This window comes from Vipera berus (genome assembly GCF_964194415.1).
Source record: "Vipera berus genome assembly, chromosome: 2".
Classification (NCBI taxonomy): domain Eukaryota; kingdom Metazoa; phylum Chordata; class Lepidosauria; order Squamata; family Viperidae; genus Vipera; species Vipera berus.
In genome coordinates, this window is record NC_138203.1 from 177068101 (window position 1) to 177085949 (window position 17849).

General features: G+C 39.1%; 1 protein-coding gene across 1 annotated transcript; it reads right to left on the bottom strand.

Moving 5' to 3' along the window:
- Positions 1 to 230: 230 nt before the first annotated feature.
- TEKT3 (tektin 3) lies at positions 231 to 17257 on the bottom strand (the record flags this gene model as incomplete). Its single annotated transcript, XM_081319635.1, has 7 exons — positions 231 to 466; positions 3399 to 3553; positions 6970 to 7192; positions 9685 to 9828; positions 11694 to 11764; positions 15326 to 15409; positions 16679 to 17257. The coding sequence occupies 7 exons, from the start codon at positions 17255 to 17257 to the stop codon at positions 250 to 252; spliced, it is 1473 nt and encodes a 490-aa protein (XP_081175761.1). The 3' UTR covers positions 231 to 249.
- Positions 17258 to 17849: the final 592 nt, after the last annotated feature.

Sequence of the window (17849 nt, forward strand, 5' to 3'; positions counted from 1 at the left end):
GTTGCCTACAGCCTACAGCAAGTGTTATGTACTAAAGGAGAATATCCACCTAGAAAAGAAAATACACCAGACACACCACGTAGGAAGTAGCTGTATTCCTATGCAGAGAAACTTTTAATTTATGAAAATATAACCATATCTTCAAAAATAAAAACTTCATAAAAGTGCAAGAAAGCAAACCTCCCCTAGACACACTTTATTACTTAGTCAGGTCCATATTTCCCAAATTTCTTTGAAGTCACTACCCACCTATGTGTACCCCACCAGCCTCAGTGTGTTAGGGAAAGTCTTCCTCATCCCCATGCATTTCTCCTGGTCAATGAAAAGTGAATTGGCTTTGACAGCAAGGTCGTGTTCCAAATTGGCTTTGGTGTGTAGCAGTGTCTGGAGAATATCTTCAGCATCTCTAAGTCTTTGTTGCAGTCCCTGGATTGTATCATCAATTTCATATACTTCATTCACAAGGCTAAGTGGGAAGAAAGCAGGGAAGGGCATTAATACATTATTTTTGTGCTTTAGGCTTTTCAACTCCTTTTCTTGTCAAAAATTTACCCAAGAGACTACTTTATTTCCTGAGGGAGATAGATGGTTTAGAAATACGAAAAATAGATAAAACAAGGTGCATCAGAAATAGAAGCATGCTTTCGAAAGTCACATGCCAAATGATGCATTCTGTTTAAAAATATATTCAGGGAAGTTATATTTCAAAGAATTTCAAAAATACTAAATTGGGGTACATGCATTACATTTCAAAAAGCTTGCATTAGGTGACATACAGTAGTGTAAGCTAAAGAAAGCTGCATACGGAAATCTCCAGGTTAGGGAAAGTTGCAAACTTTTACAGATTAAAAATAATGTTTTGAAAAGCCATTATCATTGTTATTATTAAATACAAAGTATTTGTATTTACATAATATGTACTGTGTAAATAGCTATGCAATAAACCCTACAATACCTGATAACTTTTTGATCAGCATACTAGCTTTTCACAAGGAAGTGTCCCCAATAAATTGGCCATTTACTACTCTCAATTGCGTAAGAGTTACACTTTTTTTCCCCCATGAAGCCAGTGAGACAAAAAATGTTTGAGAAAGAGTCAGTGTGACAAAGCAGCATTACTTAGGAGGAAAATGAGAAAAGAATGGAAAATTGTGGTTTCCTGTTTGCATACTAGTGTTTTCATATGTCAGTTTGTCTCTTTTATGTCAGTTCAAGTGACTGGGCAAAATGAAGTCTTCACTCTGAATATCTGAAGGATGAAGAAAACTTTTTAGCAGAACAGATCCTTTCAAAAGGCACTCTAAGGTGAAACTTGATTTCTAGCTAATGAACCAAATGGAAAAAGGAACCTAGAATCTCCATGAAATGTTACAGAAACAGTGTGCTTAGTCTTGTTTCCTGTTGCCCGTTGTAGCTGATACTAGGAGTCCAGAGGAAGTGTGCATGAGGAAGATTTTTCTTTGCCATCGCTCCGGAAGAGAGACAGTTGGTCTATAACTGATTGACAGTTCATTCACAAATTCTATCCAATCAGAAATGCCAAGTAAGCCAGCTATTAGGGTTTGTCCTTTGAAGAACAGTTAAGAGTCAGACTAAGTCAGTTATACTTAGATATTATGGATACCAGCAGGTCATCAACTGTGACCAAAATCATACTCTGGGTATACCTCTATTTTAGTTCTGAGTTTGCATCAGATTCATACTGTGCAAATTTAATTGTGAAATTAAAATAAGAAAATAAGCTCTTAAACAGAAAATCATACTCTCACTGACTGCTAATTGAATGAACTGAATTAATGGTGTACATGAATCTAAAAGGCTAAATATGTTGCAAATTAGAAAAAGTTATTAAAAGCAGACATGGAAAGGGCTAAGCAATACTGTCCCAACTCTTTATTCAGTTTCCTAGGTGGTTCCAAGGGATGAAAGGAAAGTTCTCTTAGGCTCCAGGTCAAGCCTGTCACATCAGTCCTCCCCCCCATCTTCCTCATTGCAATGTTAGACTTCAGAGTGGCTACATTCAAGGAAGGAGACTTTTTTAGAATGTCCAAATTGCTGTCAGGGAAGAAAGTCAGTTCTGGTGCTTACAGGCAGAGTAGTATCAGCAGGTTGCCTTAGCACCAGAGCTATCAAATCTGGGCTGCATCAGCCCAACCAGCAACAAAATGGCAGCAAAGAGTTAGATTTCTCTACCTCTTTGCTTTCATCCAATGGTTGTCCTAAGAACCAGTTTGATATAGTAACTTGATATAGTAATTAAGGCACCAGTCTAGAAACCTGGAGACCATGAGTTCTAGTCCCACCTTGGGCACAAAGCCAGCTGGATGGCCATGAGCCAGCCTCTGTTGCTGTATCCTAGCAGGAAGGCAATGGAAACTCACTTCCAAAATCTTGCAAAGAAACTATGCTGTGGTTTCTCTGTGGGTGCATGCTGGCTCTGCAGCTGATTATGTTTTTTTTAAGGATTGAACCCCAGTTGAATTTGGGGTTCCAAATTAGCCACCATCCCTGTATTTGTTCCACTGGCTCTTTCCTCCAGTTTAGTAGTAGCCTTCCCTTTCTGCCCTTAAGATGTATGAGACTACAGTTCCCATAATCTTCACTTAGTACTGAGAACAGGTTGGAGGAGGTTGTTCTGCAAAAAATATGCACTAAATATTACAGATGCCATTGGTAGGGTTCTTTTTTAAACCAGGAAACCAACAACCCAGGAGATGGGTGGCTGATTCTTGTAAGTCCTGGAGTTAAGTAAGTCTTTAAAGTTATACTGAGGGATATTCAAAGGATCTGAAGCCACATTACAGAGCATGGGACCATGTATTTCAGAGGATGATTTTTTACAGGGACATTTTTCCAGAACGTTATGCTCCAGAACAAAGAAAAAAAATCTTCAACTCCTTCTTGCCCTAAGAATTTATTGTTCTGTGGCTGGTTGATTGGTGTCCCTGAGCAGTCTCTAAGTATGCAAGCTTGTACATGAAAAATAAAGAATGAGGATGTGATAAAGGGAAAGAATTGAACCACTAATGGTTCTGTATATGCTTTGTATGACGAAAGCTCTAGGCTTCATGCCTATTGAAGCTCAGTAAAAGGGATCAGGTAGAAAATAATGTGGGATAAATCTGGAGAGCAGCTCTTAATCAGATAATGTAGTTAAATTACATACATACATATATATATAGTAGGATGGCCTGATTAAGACACTTTTCCAAAGGTCTGCCAATTTTGCTGTTTATAAACATTTTTTATTTATCTAATCCTTCCCTCCCCTCCCCTCCCCTCCTTCCCTCCTTCCCTCCTTCCCTCCCTTCCTCCCTCCCTTCCTTCCTTCCTTCCTTCCTTCCTTCCTTCCTTTCAATAATCCAATAACAAGGGTAGAGGATCTTGATTTCCCTTACCGTAACTGGGCAGAATCTCGGCAAAGTTCTACGTTAGGTCTACGTGTGCGCTCATCAAGGCGAGTCTGGGCAACTTTCAAAGGAGGTCCTTTTTCCCGAATAGCCTTCCGAATCGCTTCTATGGTCATCTCTGTATCAAAGATTTCTTGAAGAGTCTACAATTTGGTAAAATAAGGGGAAGGGTTAGAAAATCAATATGATATTTACATGTTTCTTTAACAAAGACTATATTGATTCCCCAGCCCCAACTGCATCTTAGTTCTGTAAGACAACATAAATCCAGCCAGCGACTGCTGCATTAAATTATTCAATTTTGACCTTTTTTGCCATTATATAATTTTTAAGGGACGCGGTGGCTCACTGGGTTAGGACGCTGAGCTTGTCGATCAGAAGGTCGGCAGTTTGGCGGGTCGAATCCCGAGTGCCGCATAACAGAGTGAGCGCCTGTTACTCGTACCAGCTTCTGCCAACCTAGCAGTTCGAAAGCACATAAAAATGCAAGTAGAAAAATAGGGACCACTACGGTGGGAAGGTAACAGCGTTCCGTGTGCCTTTGGCGTCTAGTCATGCCGGCCACATGACCACGGAGACGTCCTCAGACAAGCGCTGGCTCTTCGGCTTTGAAACGGAGATGAGCACCGGCCCCTGGAGTCAGAAATGACTAGCATGCATGTGCGGGGGAACCTTTACCTTTACCTTTAATTTTTAAAGGAAAAAATAGGGAAATTATTGAATGCAGAAAGTGATTATTATAGTAAATAACCAGATCTTGAAATGAAATTCAAATCTTGTTTTGCCTGGCCCTCGCTAACGTTGGGCCTGGCAAAAGCCTTGCCCAGTCTCAATCAACAGAACAGCCATCCAAATCCCTGCAAAAGTTGTGCATTACAGGAAAGACTGATAGAGTGTGACATTGCAATAAATATCTCCCTATTCTATCTGGCAAAACTAGATGGTCATGTTTTTTTGCTATGCATTTGCGGGCCCAAGGCTATTTTCAAGGAGAATCTAATATTTCACGGGGGCTATCCCAACAAAAAGCTTTCATCAAGTGTCTCTTTTACAGTGAATGGGGAGAGGGTAGCCACTGCAAGTAGCGGAAAGTAACATCCCCTTATGCTGCTCTCAGAAGTTACTACTGTTAGACTAGATCCAAGCTTGAATGACGATGATTTTGAGGAGAGATTTTGTATTTATGAAAAGGGCCTGGGGAAGCAGGCAAAAACGAAAACAAAAAAGAACCGCTTTTCCTTTGCTTCTCAGAAATCATGAAAGAGGGAGAATTAACAGTGTGTTAAACATGCAAGAATGCCCTCACAGTTGCAAGAACCGTTGTCCTAGGGAAACATATGGCCTGTGGAAATTGTTGATAATCCAGTAAAGTCTCCAGAGAGATTCTAGTTTACTCTCCTCTATCATCTTGTGAGAAAGAGGGAATCTTTCTTTAGGGCATAGGCTAAATCAAATCTCTAGTGACTTCTTCCTCCCTCACTATGTTGGGGGGGGACGCCATTCCAGATTGTTCAACTTGGGGGGGAGGAATTGAAAACAGCAATCAGTTCTATCAGCTGTAGCAACCGCTCTTTGCTAACCATCTCTGCAGGGAGCTGCCAGTGAAGATTAAAGTGTTACTTGTCACTGCAAAGTTAAATAAAATTATAAAAAAGGGAAGGCTGTTTAGGGAAGCCATGGTGCAACTCTGAAATGTGAAATTACTGAGAATGAGTTAACTAATGTGCAGGTAGTCCCTGATGTGTAACCACAACTGAGCCCAAAATTTCTATGGCTAAGCAAGGCAGATGTTAAGTGAATTGTGCCTCACTTTTTGCCACAGTTGTTAAGAGAATCACTTCAGTTGTTAAGGGAATCATATGGTCCCACCCCATTAACTTTGCTTGTTGGAAGCCGCTGGGAAGGTTACAAATGATAACCACATGACCACCACTCCCCCCAGAGAGAGCAACTGTCATAAATACATGCCAGTGACCAAGTGCCAAATTTTGATCATAAGTCACTTATTCAGTGCCATTGTAATTTCAAATGATCTTACAGGGGTAGGCAACCTTGGCTCTTTTATGACTCATGGACTTCAACTCCCAGAATTCCTGTGTCAGCTGACTCGGGAATTCTGGGAGTTGAAGTCCATGAGTCATAAAAGAGCCGAGGTTGCCTATCCCTGCACTAGACAAATATTTGTAAGTCAAGGACTATCTGTAAAGTTTTAACAACAAATGGAGAACAAAGCAGAGGCTTCTGATCGTGACTTTTGAGAATTTATTCTGGGCTAGAAACCTGCAGGCGTTTTTTAAAAAAATGTCTAATCAAAGGATCTAAAGAGCCACTTTGGTGTGGTAGTTAAGGCATTATGCCAGAAACCAGGACACCATGAATTCTAATCTCACCTTAAGACAGGAAGCCATCTTGGTGGCCTTGGGCCATATTCCTCTAAGATTTGTTTTATTTACATCCATCACTACCCACAGACTTTCAAAGCCAAATGTAAATTAGCGATATAATAAAAATACAATAACACTAAGAGCAACTTTGGTGTCAAGATTGAGGCATCAGGCTAGAAAGTGGGAGACTGTGAGTTCTAGTTGTGCCTTAGGCACAAAGACTGCTGGGTGACAAGCCACTCACTCTCTCAGCCCTAGGAAGCTGGCAGCAGCCAAAAACAATAACAAAAACCTCTTCTGAAAACTGAAGAACACTTCAAGAGCTTATCCACCAGGAGTCAAAAACTGACTTGAAGGGACTTAAAAAAAATATCAAAGGATTTACATATACAGATCTCAATGACTTCAAAAGAGAACATTTAGGTAAAGAAAGGTGACTGCTAAAAATCTGAAACAGCGAAGGCCTGGTCTGTGATTTAAGTTATTATAATTGCTTGTAGATGGACTTTCTCTGGTTTTCCATTGTCTGGCACTTGCACAAATCCCTTGCACCAATTAGTGGGTTTCCTTTTTTTTCCATCACTGATTAACTGCTTTAGCAACTTGAGATGCCCCTGTTTTGTCATTTTGGAGTAGTTGGCCAGCTGGCAATGTTTATTTATTAGTTTATTTATATTTCATGTTTCCAGACCACTCTCAAGGGAAATTTTATGTATATGTTATAGGTTATATGAATAATGTATATTATATGTTTATTTATCTTACTGAAAAAAGAAACACACAAAGCAGAGATAAGAGACACGAGAGCAGGAGGGTAATGGAAGACTTATTTTGGCACTCTCTCCTTGACTAACTGAAGAGGATGCTGGTGAATTTTGGCAAGTATTGCATGAGTTGGTGGTGAGGACATCTTAGCTTATAGCCGGACTGGTTCTATGACTGAAGATGTTACTTGGATAAGCAGCAAAATGTTTCAAACCAGAAAAGAAGTGCAGTTGCCATGACCGAACTTCCAGACAACTCTACTTGGATAACCGAGAATCTTCATTGACATACTGGGATGGAGATATTTACATGAGATCAGAATATCTGCAGAAATCCTTGTGCAATTTCTACAATAAACCACAACCACTGAGAAAGGCACTGTAGAGTTCAAGTTGGGAAATTGATCTCACCTTAGCCAGATGAGCCTGAATCTTATTTTTGGCATCAGCAGTTTCAGAGATGCGGTTGGTAAAGGCAACATTTGCTCTGTTAAATTGGTTCCACATCTCATTGGCAGTCACCACAAGCAAAGTTTCAATATCATCCCTGAGCTTGGAAGAGGCAGCTCGCTCACTCTGGGAGCGCAGAATGTTATCATCAGTAAATTTGGCCCAGGATTCTGGCACTGAAATCCTGGGAAAGTAGAAGAGACAAACAAGCAATTTGTAAATAGTATGTGTGGCTCTTTCTTCAAAAACTAATTCTGGATATAAAGGTGTCCCAGTTACGTTTGCTATATTTGAGCTGTTTAACAATTCCATCTGTGGTGTTTGGACATCCCATTTTAAAGCATGCCTTAACTATTTTTTTCCCTCTGTGAGAAAGAAGGGAGAGGGGAGGAGTGAAGGAGGAGGAGAGATGTGAATGCAAGAAACTGAAGTATAACTGCAGTCAGAAATGCTGGTGTTGTAGTCAAGCCTGCCAAAATCTAGCCTCCTCCACAAACATTAATTCATTCACCACATGTATTGCTTTTAAAAAAAGGAAAGGGAGGTATAATTCAGTAATCATCGTCTTACATACTGTTTAATATTCTGGATATTCTTAAATGAGCATGAAGAAGCATTTTATAATGGTGGATTGTTCCATTTTATTGTTCCAACTTTCTGACTGGAGGGAAATTTTTCTGGAGAACAATCTGGTATTACCAATGGAATAGGTGGAAGGTGGTTCTGGTTCTGGTGCCAATTATTATTTTTTTTGTATTTCCAGTATTTTGTAATTTAACTCCCACTAATTCAGCCAGCATTTTCACAGACCTTTTTAGCAGAAATAATAACAAAGGCACCAGCTTGTCTATCTTTATAGCTTGTAAAAGCCTTTGCAACAATTAGAGCAAAGGAAGGCAATTGCCTTTGTTACAGAGGCTGAAGTTAGTCTTTGTTCAACCTACCTGAGCTAGGATGAACTGATATGTTTCAGAGACATCCACGTTTTTAAAAGGAGAAGTTGAAAGTCCATTTTTTCCCCTTATGCATGGAGAAGAGCTACTCAATACAGAATAATGTAGGAAGCCATCATCCCCATGTTGTCTTGGATTGATCAGGTGTTTTCTCTGATGAAAAACAGGCATGATGAAGGGCATGGGGAAAGATGTTTTTTTTTTGTTTTTACAGAGCAAAGAGAGCATGAGACCCTGGGATCCCTCTAGCTTTCCCAATAGGAGCAGGCACACATGACTCAAATGGGTAAAGGGCAGGGCAACTGGCAACTCTAAAGGAAAGATGGGAGTTTTGGAGGAGGGAATGATCCAGTGGACCAAATGAGCTGGCCTGCCAGAGGAGGTCAAGCTTGAAGGTTAGAGTTTCCCCAGTCATTGTGCTCGTAATGCACTTCTAGCGAATAAAGCATCCAGTGAGGAACTAATGTCACCTCAAATACACTATTTGGCTCTGGAGAGAAAAAGTAATACCATCAGATAAGAGGCATTAACTATGAAGTTATTAAAGGATGAGCGATCACACGCAAATAAGGTTTACATTTCTGAAAAAGTGATGTTTATGCTTCTTTATATCTCTAGGATTTGTATAAAAGGAGCTTTGTATTATAGACTTATAGACACAAGGGACTCATCTATAAAATCACAGACATTTCAACTTTGCATCAGCTGTATCCTCAGCTAAAATAGAACTGAACTCTGTACACCTGTTAAAGGAAATAGCCCTCAGGTTTCTGTAATGAACAAGAAGGGATGCATGCCACTGAAGGTGATGTACAAAGAAGTCTCCCCACCTTTTATTTTGACAAGAACCCCGTGAAGTAGCTAAGAGAGACTGAATAACTCAGAATTATAGTAAATATGAGCCAGCTGTATGCTGCAGCTGCCAAAAAAGCCAACACAGTGCTAGGCTGCATTAACAGAAGGATAGAATCAAGATCACATGAAGTATTAATACCACTTTAGAATGCCTTGGTAAGGCCACACCTGGAATACTGCATCCAGTTTTGGTCACCACGATGTAAAAAAGATGTCGAGACTCTAGAAAGAGTGTAGAGAAGAGCAACAAAGATGATTGGGGGACTGGAGGCTAAAACATATAGGGAACGGTTGCTGGAATTGGGTATGTGTAGTTTAACGAAGAGAAGGGTGAGGAGTGACATGATAGCAGTGTTCCAATATCTCAGGGGCTGCTACAAAGAAGAGGGCATCAAGTTATTCTCTAAAGTGACTGAAGGCAGGACAAGAAGCAACGGATGGAAACTAATCAAGGAGAGAAGAAACCTAGAACTAAGGAGAAATTTCTAACAGTTATAACATTTAATCAGTGGAACAACCTGCCTCCAGAACCAGTGAATTTATTTATTTATTTATTTATTTTATTGAATTTATATACCGCCCTTTCACGAAGGACTCAGGGCGGTTTATAGGGTATAATTTTTAAAACATTAATACAAAAATTAAGACCAATTTAAAAAAGATTAAACTAAGTCCCTGCAACATGTAAAACCCCAGTTAAAACCCCAATTAAAACTCAGCCTGAGCCGAATGCTCCAACACTGGAAGTTTTTAAGAAGAGACTGGACAGCCATTTGTCTGAAATGGTATAGGGTTTCTTGCCTGAGCAGGGGGTTGGACTAGATGACCTCCTATATATATATATATGTAGGCTCTATTCAACACTTACGTAGCATCAAAACGCTCTACACCTCGATAATAGCCGATGCCATCAGATGTATTCCTGAGACCGTGACATTTGTCATCAATTCGGTGAGCTGATTGCTTGTCACTCAAGTCTTTCTCCAGCTCATGCTGAGCTGACCTATCAGCTCTGTAGTGAAATGAGGGTCAGAAAATAAACTAAGATTATAACTTTTGCAAAGAAAATCATTAACCTTCTTAAACTCCTTTACCTCATAATGATGGCAAACTGAGTGTTAAAACAAAACCAGAACATACACATATACATACATACACATACATGTGCACATACACACACACATATACATAGTTTAAAAATCATTTTATTCCAAAGGTTAGAAATGATCAAAACCAGCCAACAGTGCTCATCCAAAAGCTTGGGGGAACAACTGAGCATTTAATGGAAAGATCATCAGGGTCAGGGCTATCTGGATCTCCAGGGGGATGTTCCATAGGGTAGACACTGTGACAGAGAAGGCATGAGTCCTAGGTCCCATGAGATGGCACTGCCTAGGAATCCTAACAAAGGAGCATGCCCATCCCATCCTGTGGATTTTGCTAGGGCATGCAAAGACAAATAGTTGGCCCTGCAAATAGGGCATACAGAGATAAGTGGTCCTGCAAATAGCCTAGCCATCCATGTAGAGTTTTATAGGTGACAAAAAGCACCTTGAATTTCACTGGGAAGCTGACTGAAATCCAGTCCAGTTCACAGAAGAGAACGTTACAGCAGTATATTGTGAAATGTTCCAAACAACCCAGGTTGCTGCATTTCAGATCAGTTGCAGTGTCTGAATGCTTGTCAAGGGCAGTTCCCTATATAGGACATTACAGTAATCTAACTCACGGCTAGCTAAGGTATGAATCACTGTGAGTAGGGGGTACTGCTACCTGTTTTAAAAGGGGCAGTTATTTCCCCTCTCTTCTAGAGTTATCACTGGACCCAACAGAACTGGACAATTTTAGCCCAGCCTCCCTGACCCTTTTCAGTAGATACATGATGTGCACGTATTCTACTCTAAGAGCTAGAGTTTTATAATGCTGGATTTCTCTTGCCAAAATTGCATATTTTGCACTATGAGCCATGTGTAGTTATTTAGAAGCAAGTGTGGTGGTTGGTTGAGTGTATTACTAGGATCCACTCTCAACTCCCATCCTCACCACATCTCTGACTTTCCTATTTTAGGGGAGATCTCAGGGCATTCTACTCACATCTAAGGGAACATTAGCAGAAATTTCTGGGCTGTCAGGAACTCAATTTTATCACAGATTCATATCATCCAGAGGCTTTTGCTTATTTTCATATAAAAGCAAATCAAGCCCTCTTCTTCAGTTTCCTCTGCTAGATAGGTGTGAATGAGAAGATGGAGAAGTTGAAGATGAGTCTTGTTCACATTGTCTTCCCAGCTTTCAGAGAGCAGGTTGATTGTCTGGATAGAGCTTGACTACAGACAACTAAAAATGAATCTCTGAGACATTGACTATCCAGACAAAAGGCTTAGATTGAATCAACACAAGACTCTCAATGCTGATCCAAAACTGAAAAGGGAAATTTTATTCAGATTTTCCCAAATGGTGAAAATCATTTCCATGGAGAAGAGGAGTTATAAATAGCCATGAGCCTTGGGTCTGAATAAAGGTCAAAACAGAATACCTTTCTTTTGTCTTGACTTTATGACATTATCAAGGACTGGAAACAGATTGGTACTTGCTAATCTATTAGGCATTGCTGTAAGCCCTTGAGACCTAAAGTGCTTTTTAAAGACCTCCAACATTTACCTCTGTGTCTGTTACCAATACTGAATATTTAGAATCCAGTTTTATGATTCCTACACCTTTGGTTTCTTTATGATCTTGCTAGAGAAGAAAGCCATGAACATATAGGAAATGATTCTCACTATCAAGCTGTGCTATGGAGAAAATTGATCAGGTGGTCACCTCAGAATTTATTTCTAAGGGCCTTTTAAAGGAAGTTGAGATTAAATATTTTCTTACGCAAGCTGGGCCATTGCCTTATCCAAGTGTCTTCTCATTCTCTCTTGGCATGAATGGATGACATCAACCTCCTGGTCAAGTTAGAAAAAAACAACAACCCCGTCATATATTTCCAGGGATTAGTAAAAAAAAATGTTCAGATTTATACATTTTGGAAAACACCCCTATTTGTCCTCTTTGACAATTGTTCAAAGTGGAAGAGACATCTCTAGTCCTCCAGGACTCTCTTTTTCATTCAGACTTGGGTCACCATTCCTAGGGCCTTGCAAATGACATAACTTTGGATATTACTGGATTTGGCAGGATTAAGATTTTAACCTTCTTTTGAGAGCTTCTGCAAACCATAGTGAGAATAATCTTAAGAGACCAAACAAAACCTGAGTCCAATGGAGGGATGGAGGTGGAGAAAGCATCTCAAAAGGGATCTTTCCTAGTTGTCTGGAAAGTGAAGGCTGGGGAGAGGGGAAATAGTTTCAGATTTGCAAGATTCAGTCTCTGTAGCCTTACTACCAGGACACCATGATTTTGGTGTACTGTCTGCACTACTTTGAAGGGCTGAGAGCTGGTTTGGTTCCTGTAAGATGCCAAATAGATATGTTTTCTCATTTTAAGACTTAAGACAACAATTTTGGGGAATATATGCTTTTTTAAGAGATACACTAACACATTCAAGACATCCATATTGGTCCTAAATCTTATCCTAATGTACAAAGACTTGAATATTTGAGCCTCATCTATTCTGGAGGTTTTTGAGAGCCTGTATTGGCATTGACTTCTCCACTAGTACCGTAATAAGGCTCCTTTTTTTCTGTTAAGACTCTCAAAAGATTTCTTTCAAAGTTCTATTTGTTTGGTGTATATGCATGTATATGTATGTGTGTGTATATATATATATATATATATATATATATGATATATAAGTAAGGGCCATATTTTGGAATTTTTTTCAAGAGGCACAACTAATTCCTTATGCAGCTAACATAAGGTCTTCTACTGCATAAGAAAAAAAAAGCAATATTATTAAATATTTAAAAGCCAGCTGAATATACTGTATTGTTTATTTAGGAAATTGAGATTCAATTTCTCCTTGTCCCCCCCCCACACACACTTTAGGAAAAGAAACAGGTGAGGATTTTATTGTGTATCATTCTTACCGCACTTATGGCAAGATCAAATGTGACCAGCCTTCTTTATAACTCCCCACTTTTTCTCACCACTTCCGTTATTTTTGCTTACCATTGACAATGGATAGGAAGGAAAAACAAGCAAAATAAAATAACTGGACAGTGTCTTCTGACTTGCAGTGTTGGACACTTTGAAATTTGTCCTGTTCCAATTCTTTTCTTGCTTACATTTCATAAAAATGGTCAGTTATGGATATTGTTTTCATTTGCATGGAATAACTAACCAGGGAATCAAAATATAAATGGCAACCTGTTCGGTTTTCAGTGATTTTAGGTGAAAAGACAAAAGACTGAACAAAGAAAGCACATCATTTGAGCATATTTGAAGAAAGGAAAAGAATTTCACGCACAGAAAAATGGCTCTGTTTTTCTCTTTAAAGGTGTTCCTGCAACTGATTTTATTCAAGCAAAAATGTTTCTAAATTTAAATAAGTCAGGGGCTTTTAGATAAGACGATCATAGAATCATAGAATTATAAGGCTGGAGGGATCTTGGAGGTCTTCTAGTCCAACTCCCCACCCAAGGAATCCTTACACCATCCTGGACAAATGGATGTCCAATCTTTACTTTAGACCAGACTTCATAAGTTTGGACTTTGCTATAAAGGCATCCTTGAAGGTATATCTACTTTATACTCCATCTATGGATTTATCTATTATCTTACCTTATCTATCCATTTGTATACAAATTCCATAAATTCAAAATTGTTATTCCACTAATCATTTCTGGTTGTTATTGCAGTCCTTTACCTGACTGCAGTTCCTTGTTGCTATTATTGGTCTCTCATTAATTTGAAGGAAGATAGATAGTGAATAAGAAGTTTGTGGAATTTTTGACCCATACTTTATAAGATAGAATCTGGCCCACAAACTCTTCTTTCTTACATCCACTGGTCAGCTATATACCCCCACTGACCCAAATATCATTTTGTTTTGATGTAGTTTCTAGAAACATTTCTCTTCAATGTTGATATCCACGTGCCTTTGGTCCAGGCAATAGCAAGGGACACACAATTATCCAAGACTTAATTTTTTTCAAGCCCTCCCCCACCCCGAATTAAAAATCCAACTTTCTTTTGGTAAAAGCATTCTCTTGATTGCTTTGAGCAGTAAGTTAACAGCATTAACTAACAGGTATTGTGTTTTGGAATTTTTCAAAAAAATATGAATAAAATGGATAATGTAATTGGCTGGTCCAGATGTTCCTGACTCTTTTTCATGAATGATCTTTGATCGAGAACACTGGCAAAAAATGTACACAGATTACAGCTTTGGCTCAGCTCTTAATGTGTGACAAGGGGTCGGCCATTACATGGAGAAGTTTGTGACCTAGAGTCTGGGGCCCAATATTATCTAACAAGACCAGAACCAACGGAAGCTTATAAATGGAGGCTTCAAATTGTAATCTGTCCAACTTTAATAATTATCAGAAATAGAAAGGTCAAGATTGTGAGGAACAGCAAGATTTATAGTCCTTACTTGACAGTTCACATACTAAGGAACATTGGTAGTGGGAGAATGAAGCTGCTGAAGAAGTAAACACTTGAGAAGGGGAAGCACAAATAAGGAAAGGCCAAGAGGCAGGATGTACAAAGGAAGACTGAGCCAAGAGGCAAATCCAAGATAGCAAAGAGACAAGTGAAATGTTTGCTGGGACATTTCCTGACTTCTGTAACTTTTGCAAATATCCAGAAACTACTAGAAGACCAGAAGAAAGAACTTATTAAATAGTGTAAAGCAGGGATAGGCAACCTTGGCTCTTTTATGACTCGTGGACTTCAACTCCCAGAATTCCTGAGTCAGCATAGCTGGTGTAAAGAATTGTAAGTATTCCAGGCACAGCATTTCTATGAATTTTCAATCAAGGAATGATTCTTAAACCAATTGCTTTCCTCTACCAATTGTATACTTAAAACATGAATATGTTGTATCACAAAGCGTCTCTTGCATTGTTTTCCTTTAACAAACTGTCACTTATTCACGTCTGTATTTATTTACTTACTTACTTTCATAATTGCCCAAGCCCACATGCCATATTTTAGCCACCCTAATGTGAACTGATCTGAAGGCAACTCTGAGTAGGTAAGAAAGGAATGGCATGAGCCATCTCATGTGCTGCAAGACAATGCCCACAATTGCCAGACAGGACAGGAGAGATGAGATTTGTAGCCTAAAATATCTGAAGACAAGTAATTGGGGCAAAGTTGCACTCCCAATGAATAGAAAACCATGCAAGCTTAAACTCTGAAAAAATGAGCACACAATTGGTGCGTCTGGGCCAAACATTCTCTCTCAGCCTGATCTACCTCACAGGGTTGTTGTTGTGGGAAAAATATGAGGTGGAAGGTATGTTGGATATGTGCATTGTCTTGAATTATTTTTTAAAAAAAATAATAAGGCAGGATACAAACAAACAAATTTTCCCTTTTCAGGTGTTAAATAAGCTTACTGTCAGCAATTGTTTTTCCACATCATCATGAACAAGATCAATGCCCATTCTCTTCTCTCGGTGAAGGAGGCATTCCTGGGCTACCTAACAAGGAGACAAAACGTTATTGTGTATTTCTGTGCTGAGATATTTTTAAAAACTGCTGAATCTGTTCCAGGATTGGAAAGTATGTTGCATATTAAAAAAGCTATTCTTCTCCAACACCTGTCTGTCTCTTCAGTGGCAGATATGTCCTTTCTGTCTAATGTGTTTTTTCTCCCCAAGTTCTTTCCTTTAGAACTTTAAAAATCTGTATCTGACCATTTTGCACAGAATCACTCAATCCAATAGCAAACATTGGCTTAGGATTATTTAAACAAACAACAGGAGAGGGACAAAAATGTGAAATATATTTCAATTTATTCATTTATTTAAATATTTAATATTTTATGCATACATTCATACACAATACAGGAGGGAGGGAGGGAGGGAGGGAGGAAGGAGGAAGGGAGGGAGGGAGGGAGGGAGGAAGGAAGGAAGGAAGGAAGGAGGGAGGGAGGGAGGGAGGGAGGAAGGAAGGAAGGAAGGAAGGAGGAAGGGAGGGAGGGAGGGAGGGAGGAAAGAAGGAAGGAGGGAGGGAGGGAGGGAGGAAGGAAGGAAGGAAGGAAGGAAGGAAGGAAGGAAGGAAGGAAGGAAGGAAGGAAGGGTCACCACAAACAACACTGATGATTGAGCAGCTTTGTAAATATGGAATGTATGGTATAGGGAGAAAATGAAATGGATAAAAACAAAACAGAGAAGGAAGGAACAAATTCTGGAGAACCTTATTTCTGCTTTGTAGGTTTCACTTTTTTGTTCACCTGCTTATCAAATACAGAGGAAGAATAGTTGTTTTTAAATCACAGATAACTTAACCCACTATTTGCTTAACTACTAATTCTAGTTGCTTTTTGTGTAGTAGTATAACATTATTGCTTGCTAAATTTTCTACATGGCAAAATGAAGATTTGTCTGAATTCAGCAGTTTATTGATCTGTCAAAAAGAATAAATAAATTCACTGATACTAATCCCCCCCCAACTGAAATAAAAAAAGAGTAAGAACACCATTACTTTAATTCCTACTGGACTGCTAGTGTCATCAAAGCCAAGAGGAAATTATATATGGATAAAGTTGAAATGGAAGCTAAAGATAAGCATTTTACACCTCACAGAGTACATGAGATACTTATTAGGAGAAATGCACAAACCATCTAGACTTCTGCCAAGTAATCTAAAATAATTTTACTGGAACCTAAGAGGGCATATAAATATCTGAACCACAGCAGGTATCACTGAAATATCAAATATGTTATCAATGGAATTGATCTGTTTACCTGAAGGGGCCCTTCAGTTTCTACCAGTGCTCTTTCTAGACGTTTCTTCATCTCTGTAAGAGCATTTGTCTCTCCAATCATTCCGTCTACTTCGTGGTTGAGCTCTGTTTTCCAAAATACGATATCATTGACTCGCTCTCCTATATTTTTAGTTGTTTCTGTTTGGGTTTTCCGTGTCTGTTGATCCTTATCCTGGAGCATCCGGGAAGTATCTACTCTCATTTTCTCAGCATTATGCCGTGATGCTTCTGATTCCTTGTAGTTGGTCAGGTTTGTTCTGTACCAATCATCAGGAGAGTACCTGCTAAAGAGTGCTGTTCGGTTGGACACAAAGGGGAGCATGTTGCTTGCGGTGACCCCATGAGAACTCTTGGAAAATGGTGCTAAAGTCGGAGTGATAGCAGCAACTTTATAGTAGGTGCTAGGTCTCCAAGGAAGGCTCAGGCTGTGAGTTAAAGAATAATGAGGGAATCGATTCTTATAACTTGATGCCATGGTGCTGATGGCTGGCAGAAAATTTGATGGTGTTGGTCTTGGATGGGCATATGTAGCTGTTAAGGTAGAACCTACGAGCTCCATTATGGCAAAGATATATCCAATCACGTGTCCTGCACCAACAAAAGGAAACATAGAAATGCTTGCAAGAAAGTCCCACTTAAACACAATAAACTCAAAACCCAGTTGGCAAAGGCTGCTCATCACATGCTGTTGATTCTTGAGTATCATGAAAAGGTTAAGCAATGATCTCTTCTTTAAATTTATTATTGTTAAGCTTAGATTTCTGTTGGAGACAAGTCTAAAAATAGCTGTTTAAGATGTATAGCTTTTTGTATCATAAATACCTATTCAGGCAGTATTGCACTTCAGCTCTCATGTTCTTGTAATATTGGCCCACTAATAAATGGCAGATACCTTTAGACTGCTGTAACAATAACAAAATACCCTAAATTAAATTTCCCCACAGGAATATACCATCATACGTATGATGAGTAATTCATTGTGTTTCTCTTAATTAATGTCTCAACTCATTTGCTGTTCTTTCAGATGAATCATTGAAAAGTCCAACTCCATATAAATCCTTGTGGCTGTATACAATGTACAAGTTTCATACTGAACCTTCATTTTTAGATAAATTCAGAATTTGTATGAAAAAAATGTGTTAATGGATGTG